The following is a 10,662-nucleotide window of genomic DNA, read 5'->3' on the forward strand; positions in this document are numbered from 1 at the left end:
TAGTGTTAACAGAACTTTAAATTAAATATGTGTAATGGCAAATGCCATATACAATTTTCTTACCTGGAATTCTGCCTTTTTGAACAGACTTTTTGAGTCCTAGCTATTTTGTCTACAGTTCTGGGGTTAATATGAATCTAATATGATTGTCATCGGTCTAAATTAGGTTTCAAATGATTAACTGTGTATGTAATGAAGATCATAGTGTGGGTTGAATCCATTTTCATAACCACTGTCTTTTAACTGATTTAAATGCGGAAACTGGGCTTATTCATCAGAATTTCGTATGACTTGACTTGCTTGACCTGAGCAATGACTTGACTTTATTTATTTTTATTTTTTATTTTGATATACTTTATTAATCCCTGTGGGGAAATTGTTTCTCTGCATTTGACCCATCCTAGTGTTAGGAGCAGTGGTCTGCCATTATGTACGGCGCCCGGGGAGCAGTGTAGGGAACGGTGCCTTGCTCAGGGACACTTCGGTAGCACTTGGTCTTGCTGGGACTTGAACTGTTGACCTTCCAGTTGCCAAGCCAAGTCCCTATCGACTTCGCCACCACCGCCCTTCGCCACCACCGCACTTGACTTGCTTGACTCTCACCACAGTGACTTGGGACTTGCTTGATACTTGTAGGTCAAGACTTGAGACTTGCACATGTAGGACTTACTCCCACCTCTGCTAATTACCCATGAGACTCATTTAAGTGGGATTCTGAGGGCATATTCCTGCTCTCCAAAAGATGCAATTCAATAACTACCTTTAGCGCCACCTTAAGGACAATCTCTATTGCCTTACATTTGATACTTTTAGGGTTTAAATAGAAGTTATTTGATCAGGGAGTTGTTGGTTCTTCCTGTTATGATCTGTACCATGTCGGACTCTCTGCGTCTCGTAGAGCTGGACCAGTTTGAGGATCCATGGGGGGTGGGGGATCAGACCGGTCTCCTGAGCCTGATTCAATATGGACGACTCCAAGTCCGGATACCCAGCTTTATCTAGAACTACAGGCGGAGGAGACATTTAAAAAGACATATTTTAATACAAACTTTCCAGTGTCATGATATAATAAATGTGGTGACTTCGACATAAATAAATGAGATGAGCTTTATGTTAAAACTTCTCAGTCTCATGTGTTTGCCTCAGAAAGTCTTCACCGACAGAGCGATGCTTTGGACAACATGATGTGTTTTTGAGATAGAAGTGAGAGACAGAAACGTACCAATACTGGGAAACAGGTCATTGATCAGACTCATAAACAGAGGCTCATCCCCGTCCACCTGCAGAGACACACAGAGTAATCATGTTGCTGCTGGAAGAATAACTATTGTTCCTGCTTTGTGGAAATCTTCGAGCAACATTTAAATGTACTGGTGCTATAAGTGGCAATGGGGCTAGACAATGTTGGAGCTAGTGCAGGCTACCTTTAATGGAAAAGAGTCAGCCAAACTGCACAGGATATACTGACGCTTTGTGCCATATCGTGGTTAATATTACCTTGAGATCGCAGACACATTTGCATATTTACCTGAAGGCTTATAGGGAGCCAAATGAAATAAAGATGGTGTCATTATTCTGCAGAATATGAAAAATATTGAAGTATTTTACTATTCTAACTCATTGAAGCCTGAAATGACTTTCAAAAGGCTCTCAAAGCAAACCAGCTGCTACATACAACTCACTGCTATTTTAGAGGGAAACATTGTAGCCTACTATTAAATTAACCTGACAGAAAAATGTTATTGGTTCAGATTCAGATTTAAAAAAATGTAATTGAGCATTTACATGCATAATCACTTAATCTCCCTAGCGATGTCCAGATACATTCTCTTTTTTGTACTTAATTTACTCTTGTCTGAATGCACAACAGAGTAGCGCTGGTCCTGTGTCATGTGTTGTCTTAGCAGAGCTAACACGTGTGCAGCGTGCTAACCTGCTAACATTAATCATTTCTGGTTATTCAGTGTGTATGCATTTATTTATTGATTAGTAACTACTTTAATAAACCAAAATGTTTGTTAATGGGGCCCTCAACATTTCCTGTTGGTCCTGGGTTCAAACTGCCAAACAGGAAGTGAGAACCTCCAATAGGATTAATAGAAGAGAGAACTTGGACTGTACTATGTGGCGCAGAGTAGCAGGGGGGTTTCATGTTTCACATAAGTCTTTTATTAGACGGTAAACAAATATTGTTCATGTTTCTATATTAGAACAGTTAATAAGGTTTGGGTTTTTGCTGCAGTTTGGCCTCTTGTCTTTTTTCTGGATCGGAATCTGTTTTCTTGCAGCGCCTTAAAAAAAAAGCTTTACAAAACGGTGACAATGAGGATTCACCACAAGTACATGAGCAGAGGGAAAAGGATTGTGTGCAGTTAAAGGGTGTAGGACTTATGTCATGGAAGCATTTGAGGTCAATTGGAATATGCAGGCTTGCATTTAAACGTTTTCTTTTTCAGCATAAGGACAAGAGAATGAACGTTTACCCAGATATTGTTGGAGTTGAAGCTTGTCGAAGTTTTTCTACATTTTTTAAACATATATTTTTCCACAACCTCACCAAAACCAGCCTGAAAGTATGACAAAAACTACAAATAAAAACAGTTATCCTGGCATTGCAGCTATATAAATAATGATATATAATATATTGTCCCAAAGTAGTGATACCACACACCAGTTTGGAGAGGTTCATGTCTCTCAGGACTCTCATCACCACCGTCTTCTCTGGCTCTGACGGGTTGGATCTCTTCACAGCGCCCAGCGTCCTCAACACCGACAAAATGTTCCTCAGACCAAAGTCATAATGGACCTAGAGTAAACACAGAACTAATATCATCAAGCAAAATAAAGGTTTTTTTACCAAGCTGAATGAAAAACCAAAAATATATATGATTATCACTGAGATCATGGAAATTGCATTTAGAGATCAATGATGCTTTGTGCTCAAAAGTCAAAGTTGATATAGACATTTTAGATTTTGTTGTTCAGCATTTATTTTTGCTGCTACTGTTCACATTCCCCCTGAAGCAAAAAATAAATAAAAATGGACTTCTTTGTGCAACCCTGTGTTGCATTAATACAGTTATGAAATCTAGCATTCAAATATCATAATGGCAGGAGAACGTTTAAGAATAGTTTCTGAATATGAAATGTCATGAAGTTGGCAGTATCTCCGCACCTGTTTGGAGAGCTGCTCCTCACACAGTTTGTACAGGGTGAAGAACTTCCTGCTGAGCACCTGGTTGTCACGGAAACCTGCGCTGGCCAGTTTGACCCTCATGATGATGGCACGGTCCGGGACCATCATGGCGACGGTGCGAAACTGGATCTTCAAGTTCTCAGGAAGCTCCTGTCGACCGGCGTACCCGGGGTTCTGCAGGGCAGAGAGGTTAGGTCCAAACGGCACTTTTCCACATTTGGATACTTTCTTTATTTTTTTATTTAACTAGGATAGGTCTCATAGAGATTAAACATCTCTTCAACAAGTGAGTCCTGGCCCAAGATAGGCAGCAGCACAGTTTCAGACAACTTAAAACAGTCACAATCAAAACCTAATCACAGTAATAACAAGATCAGCCGAAGCATGTTCAGACACAGCGGCCTGCTTCATAGTATTTTAGAGTCACTTTGAGTCTGTTTAAAGAAAAGCTCTCTGAGTTTCTGCTCATTTTGCAGCTGGTTCCAAGCCACAGGAGCAGCGTAACTGATCGCCCTATGCCCCAGTTCAGTACGGACTGGGATAGTAAGAAGAAACAAGTTCTTGGAGCGAAGCCGATAATGTCCTGTGCATTTGCGGTTCATGTAGATCCTTAGATAAGGAGGAAGGGCACCAAGTAGCCTTATATGTGAGGATGTGCCAGTGTTCCAGTCTGACCATCCAACACAAGCATATAGGTTGCAGTGGTGTGTCAACGTTTTGAGGTTGGTAATGAATCTCAGTGCACCGTGGCAGATGACATCCAGCGAGTGAATGCACTGAGACGATGCATTCATATAAACCACATCTCCATAGTCTAGCACAGACAGAAAGGGTGCAGACACCAGTCTCTTTTTGCCTCGATGGAAAAACAGGACTATACTTGAGTTAGTACACCTCCATGTAGAACAGTACTTTTCTTTCTCTTCGTCCTCCTCCTTCCTGTTGTACAGTCAAATGACTTTCTAATCTGTATTATCCTATTTCATTCAATAAATGTATGTATCATTGTTTTCTTCTGCATTTTATATTGCATTTTTCATGCAGTACTATATTTGTAGTAGCACAATTTTATTCTTGCAGAATTTTATTTGGTCTTGCACTATTTTATTATTTTATTATTGCAATATTTAGTTTTTGAACAATTTTAATAGTTCTTGCCCTTTTTTATTCTGGCACCACTTTCATGATTGCACTGTTTAAATATGTATTGCCCTATTTCATTATTGCACTTTTTTTCTTTGTTGTTCTGGCGCTATTTGATTGTTGGTATATTGTAAGTTGCCTTGTAGGTGGAGCTTTGGATTTAAAAGGTTCTTTACAACTTTTGTAAAAATAACAATAAAGCCTTTGACTCTTTGAATAGGTCCTTTCGTTTTACTTAAAATATCAATAACGCCCCCCCTCAGAGCTCAGTTACCATGGTGAGGAAGATGCCAAACTCGGGGTCCATGTCCACCAGGTCTCCGTCGCTGAAGATGAACTGCTTCTTCTTGTTCTTCTTGCACTGCAGGACGATGTAGATCTGCTGGGCGGCCACGGACAGGACGGGCAGCTCGATGCGGTTGAACTCATCGAAGCAGCCCCAGGCTCCGGACTGGGCCAGGCCTGCAGAGACATCAAAACACCAACTGAAGACACTTTGAGGAGCTTAACTTAAGATTGTCATTGCCATATCTATACTGTAGCATCTGTGCATATGACAATAAAGCCCTTGAATCCTTGAATCCTGAATCTTTGCAACTCAGCCCTGGCCACTTCCCCTAACTTGTACCAGCTTACATGGTTTACAAGAATCAGACACTACCAGCGACACCCATTTCCTATCTTGATTCTGGAAATGTCAATTACAATACCAATGTTACTTGGATATAAGATAGGTTCTTACTGAACCAATGCTGGAAAAAAGAACCCTCTAACCTGGTTCATTATTAAAATAATGATGTTGCCATTAAGAATAGAGCAGTAAGCTGATACAGCAATGGACTAATGCATAAAGGATCTTCTTTATGGCCTTGTTAAGAGTAAATCAAAAATGCCATGTCATGCATGCATACTATGTGAGAAAATTGCAATTTGTCCATATTAAAAGGACCAATAAAAGGTCTTATTGAGATGAAAAAGCTTCCTATACAAGTAAAATATCTGCAAAAGATATATGCAAAAACTGAAAAACAGACACGGGACATAGTATCAGAAGTTAAGGAATCAAGGCAAATATCTGTAAATGCTCAGAAAGTGATTAGGGAATGTGCCACTGATGCAACACTTGCAGGACGTGAAAGGAAGCAGATTATTCATGAGGAGAATTCTCTCCGATGATATAGTGTTATAGTTAATGGCGATATTTGTCGTTTAACTGGAAATGTACAACAGTATTTCTTCAAGTGAAACTTTAACATTTTCAAAGTCAAACACAGCAGTTCAAGGCGAATCCAGATTTGTATGACCTTCACACACCTTTGTAGATGCGTCCCAGCCCTCTGTAGTCCATCTGGTCTGAACAGTTGAAAACCACCACGTATTTACCCAGACAGCGACCCATGTCTTTGGTGGTCTCTGTCTTACCTGGTCACACACAGACACACACACAAACTCATTTGTATAGCAAAGTGCAACAAAACAATATAAGAATATGTTTGCAGACACGTGTTCTGTGTAACCTGTTCCTGCAGGGCCGGCCGGAGCACCCCCCATGCTCATCCCCAGAGCCTGGGCCAAAGTTATGTAACACCTGGACATGGTTTAAAGGAGCATAAACATTTAATACAAATATGTATACAGTTTACTCAAGTATTGTAATTTACATGTTATGCTACGTATACTTTACTCCACCGCAATTGTGATGCAAATTTTGTCCAGCCAGTTTTGAAAGAAAAATGAGCTAAATGAGTGTAACTTTGAAGCTACAACAATAAAATGATATGACATGTTGGTGATTCACACAGAGTAATAGTGTTTTATATATACTATATACATATATTTAAATGTAAATATGTCTTAATGTGTTGTCCCTGTCGACTAAACCAATACATACAAATATGCAGCTCTGCCTGGGCAATAGAACCAATAAGTCAGTGCATGTCTACGATGTGTATGAGTGTGTGTGTGTGTGTGTGTGTGTGTGTGTGTGTGTGTGTGTGTGTGTGTGTGTGTGTGTGTGTGTACCTGTGCCAGGACAGGCTGCCTCAGCTCCACAGTTTCTCCTTCTTGAGACTGAAATGTGATCATCTGGTCGTAGATGTTCTCGTTGAAGACGACTCTGTTAACGTTGTCAAACAGACTGAGCAGATGTGCCTGAGACATGCGAGAAAGAAAGAACACACATATATAAGCAGACAGGCAGGGAGTGGGGACAGCAGTAAAGTGTATGACTTGAGTTGTATCCGTACTGCATGATAGTGTTACCTGGATAGTGTGCGAGTCAGAGGCCTGTCCCAGGATCTCCAGCAGGGCGGGGTCGGACACGAAGAAAAAACGAGGAAACACCAAACGCTTCTTCTCCAGATAACCAGAGAGAGACTTCTGACAGAACTCCAGCTGCTCCAGGAGGTGAGGGAGCACCTGCAGGGGGAGAGGAAGAGGAGGAGAGGAGGAGGAGGAGGAGGAGACATATCAAGTCATTCTCTTTGGAAATGAACAGCTGTGTTCCTGCTGATATATATTTGATGAATTGCTCTTTAACAATAAATACTAAATGGTGTGAGTGTTGCTCAGAGGCCGGGCAGCACCTGGCTGAGGGTGTCGTCTCCCCCGCAGCACTGCACCACGTTGGGCTGCTCGTGGGCTCGCTGCATGACACTCTGCCACGCCCGGTCCATGTTCTGGAACCGCTTGGCCTCCTGGACAAGGAACACACAGACATGAGGCTCTGTCTCACGCCACAGGGAACATCGAAACTGTGACGTGGGAATCATGTGACGTGGGGATCATGTGACGCGGGGATCATGTGATGTGGGGATCATGTGACGTGGGGATCATGTGACGCGGGGATCATGTGACGCGGGGATCATGTGACGTGGGGATCATGTGATGTGGGGATCATGTGATGTGACGTGGGGATCATGTGACGTGGGGATCATGTGACGTGGGGATCATGTGACCTGCGGCAGCTGCTTGGCGATGTCCCCCCCCACGAACACGGCCTCCAGGTAGATCCAGAGGTTCTGCACGGACAGCCAGCGCTCCACGATCTCAGAGGTGTTGGAGAGCTTCTGCACCCAGAGCTGGATGGAGGCCTTAAAGGGAGTGTTGTACCTGCACACACAGGCTGTATTCATTACATCAAGCTCTTACTAATGTATCCATCTATACATTATCCTACATGTCCACACTCTTTCATTTCAATCTGCTATGTTCTATTATACATATCTCTCTTCTTTCATTGATTTCCTTTCTGCTTTTCTCTCTTGCTATCCTTCTTCAAAGTCCTCCTTCCTTTAAGTCCTCTCTCCAAGTTGCACTTCCTTCCTTTCCTTTCTCACTCTGCAAGTAATCCTTCCGTCTTTCCTTCCTAGTCTTCCCTCCAAGTAATCCTTCCTTCTTTCCTTCCTAGTCTTCCCTCCAAGTCATCATTCCTCCCTTTCCTTCCTAGTCTTCCCTCCAAGTCATCATTCCTACCTTTCCTTTCAAGTCCTCCTTTCTTATCCATGTGCTCATTCCCTTTATTGCTTGCTTTATAGTCCTCTTTTCTATCCTAGTCTCCCTTTATACTAGCCTTCCCCTCCTCCTTGTCCTGTTCATTGATGTCCTTTCTTCTTTCTTTCCCTCCTTCCTTTGAAAACCGTTATTCCCTTCCTTAATGTCTTTCTTTTCTTACTTTCTTCCTAATCATTCTTCCATATGTTCCTTGCTTCATTCCTCTCATTCCTTCCTCGGCCTCCATCCTTAGTTTCCTTTCTATCAATCAAGCACAAGAACACAAAATGACCTTTGCCATTACCTTAAAGTGGACCTATCATGCTATATTTGAAACATATATTGTAGGGCCATACCTATAAAAACTTAATAAATATAGCTTTTTTTCTTCAAAATACCAAATAGATCCTGCATTTTAGCCATGCCTCATTTCGCTCTATTTGCTCTTTCCAGCCCTGTTTTTGCAGGGGGCTGATTCTGTGAGCTGCAACTGACCACGCCCCCCTGCAGGAGAGAGGGGAGTTGGCATTAGGGCAGGGATATCTAGATACTTTCCAAGGTTTGACATAATGAATTGTGCTACTTTTAAAGCAAGCAACAATGTTTTCAAATCTGTAATCAATAAGCTCCTCAAAAACGCTATCGAAGCAGTTCCTGCCGTTGCTACGTTAGTTCAAACGGTAACAACGGACTATTTTTGTTAGCGGATGCATGTCAATATCAATACATGCAACTATTTTTTAAATCAATAAAATCATTTTCTAAATCCATAAAAGCATTTCAATTAATATTGGGAGTCATGTCGTTACTTTGTTGAGAATGTGGCCATGTAATAAGCGGGATAATGTGCAGCGACGCGGTCATTATGGGGAAAAGAACACCGACAGGCTGATCAGGAGCCCGACGCGATATGATTATATAGTCATTATTCATTTGTTTTAAAGCAGGAGGCGCAAACGCTTGCCTCGGGGAGGGAGAAAAAGAGCCACAGCGGAGAATAAACAGAAGGGCAACCATGGCAACCATGCAAGGAAAGTCTTCTTTGCTGCTTGTGTGGCAGACTACAGCGCCACTTACAGGCCTGGCATATGTACTACAGCGTCTCCAGCGCTTTCGAGCAGCAATGGCCGGCCGTGGAGAATTGACCAATAGCCGTAGCGCCACCGTCCTGACGTCAGGACAGTGTTCAAATCTGTATCAGTCTGTATCAGATCCGTTGCAGCCCCTTTTTAAGAGATTTGAGGGTTGTGTTTTCTGACACTTGGTGAGTTCCCTGGAACACCGGGGACACATATTCATGTATAAAAGACGTACAAAAGTGCATTTTGCATGATAGGTCCCCTTTAAATGACCTTTCCATCCTCTGTTCTAAAATCCTTGCTCTCTGTGTTTCCCCTCCTACCTCCTTCCTCCCTGGTCTGCCCACCTGTTGCTGAGCAGTGAGGTGAGCACCATCAGACTGTCCTCCATCATGGAGATCTTCTCCGCGGTGTCTGCTCCTTTCAGTAGGAGTTCTCCTCTGGTCCTGAAGGAGGAGAAGCTGAGTGTGTGGCTGCTCCACTCCCCCACCACCTCCTGCAGCTTGGCCTCGATGTCACGCTCCTTCACCGCGCTGATGCACACATCCTGACACACACGGGAAACAGTCAGACAGAGGCAGGCTTTTCTAACACTGACCCTGGCCTTTAATGTGTTATTTTATTATCATATGTTTTCAGTAATATTCTTCATTTTTACCTCATCTTTCCTGGCTATTTCTGTTTATTTTTCTATATTTATAATAATCCGATTATTTAGTAATATTCCAGACTTTTAAGGATTATATTTTGTAACATCTTTTAAAAGTAAAAGACACTTTCACAGATCATTTCTTATTTGACAAAATGATTCAACAAATGAAAGTGATGGTTAAATAAAGGCATTACATTTAAAACATGAGTAAATGTTAATTAAAAAGAAGTAAGAGAATTATTCAGCCTCCGTACCTCGATGTCCTCTTTGTGTTTGAGCAGCGGAGCCTCCATGATGTTTCTGAGGGAGAAACTCTCCGACTCCACCTGGAGGCTATGAGCCGTCAGCTCAGAGAGGCGGGACCAGTGTCGGGGCAGCATGGCCTGCGGGACACCATCGTTATGACACAGGATGGACTATTATACACCTCTACAGGATGTTGACTCAGGTTAGAAGAGTTTTCCATTAGAGTCACTGATACTTGACTTGATTCTAACATTATAAAGATATCTGTAGACATTTCAAAAAATCCTAACATTGCTTTTAGTGAAACATAACTTTGAAATGTATTTTTTTGTATAGGATGTGGACAGATGACCAAGGACACAACTCTGTGGGGGTGATTTTCATTGTATAAAACCAACTCCAAAATGTGAATACCTTGTTGGCCATCATGTGCAGCAGAGGGCAGGTCTCCGTAAAGTCATCGATGGTTTTCTTCAGATCTTTGAAGGCCTGCCACTCCTTCAACGCTTTGGGAAGCTTCCGGATCCTGCTATCACGAAAAAAGGATCTGATGAGTCATGGAGTTACTTTCTATATTTTAATTTTCAAAACAATGTGCATGCTTTATATCGATTACATTTGTTTTAATCGAATTGAATGAAAAAAATTGAAAGTTTGATAGTGTCAGAAGCCGCTGCACCTGCTCTGGAAGTCCATCAGCTCGGTGTTGATCTTCTCGATGTTCAGGTCAGCCCACAGGATGTCGCAGTAGCCCCCGACGCTTTTGATGACCGAGTTATACAAAGAGTAGAGTTTGGACATCAGAGAGAGCTCCTTCTTGATCCTCTGCAGCTCGGGGTACTCTGCCGGGAGAG

At 42.2% G+C, this 10,662-nt stretch overlaps 1 protein-coding gene across 1 annotated transcript; it reads right to left on the reverse strand.

The window, feature by feature from the left end:
- Positions 1-816: 816 nt before the first annotated feature.
- LOC104962425 (dynein heavy chain 5, axonemal-like) lies at positions 817-10,657 on the reverse strand (the record flags this gene model as incomplete). The annotated part of the gene is made up of 16 exons (XM_010790859.1): positions 817-1,004; positions 1,223-1,280; positions 2,672-2,806; positions 3,176-3,370; positions 4,614-4,801; positions 5,654-5,761; positions 5,857-5,927; positions 6,227-6,246; positions 6,362-6,490; positions 6,602-6,757; positions 6,925-7,035; positions 7,297-7,450; positions 9,258-9,457; positions 9,817-9,945; positions 10,223-10,334; positions 10,488-10,657. Coding segments are annotated over 16 exons (2,124 nt in total), but the record flags the coding sequence as incomplete, so codon positions are not given.
- Positions 10,658-10,662: the final 5 nt, after the last annotated feature.

The sequence above is a fragment of the Notothenia coriiceps genome, unplaced genomic scaffold (genome assembly GCF_000735185.1).
Source record: "Notothenia coriiceps isolate Sejong01 unplaced genomic scaffold, NC01 NC01_scaffold00034715, whole genome shotgun sequence".
Classification (NCBI taxonomy): Eukaryota; Metazoa; Chordata; class Actinopteri; order Perciformes; family Nototheniidae; genus Notothenia; species Notothenia coriiceps.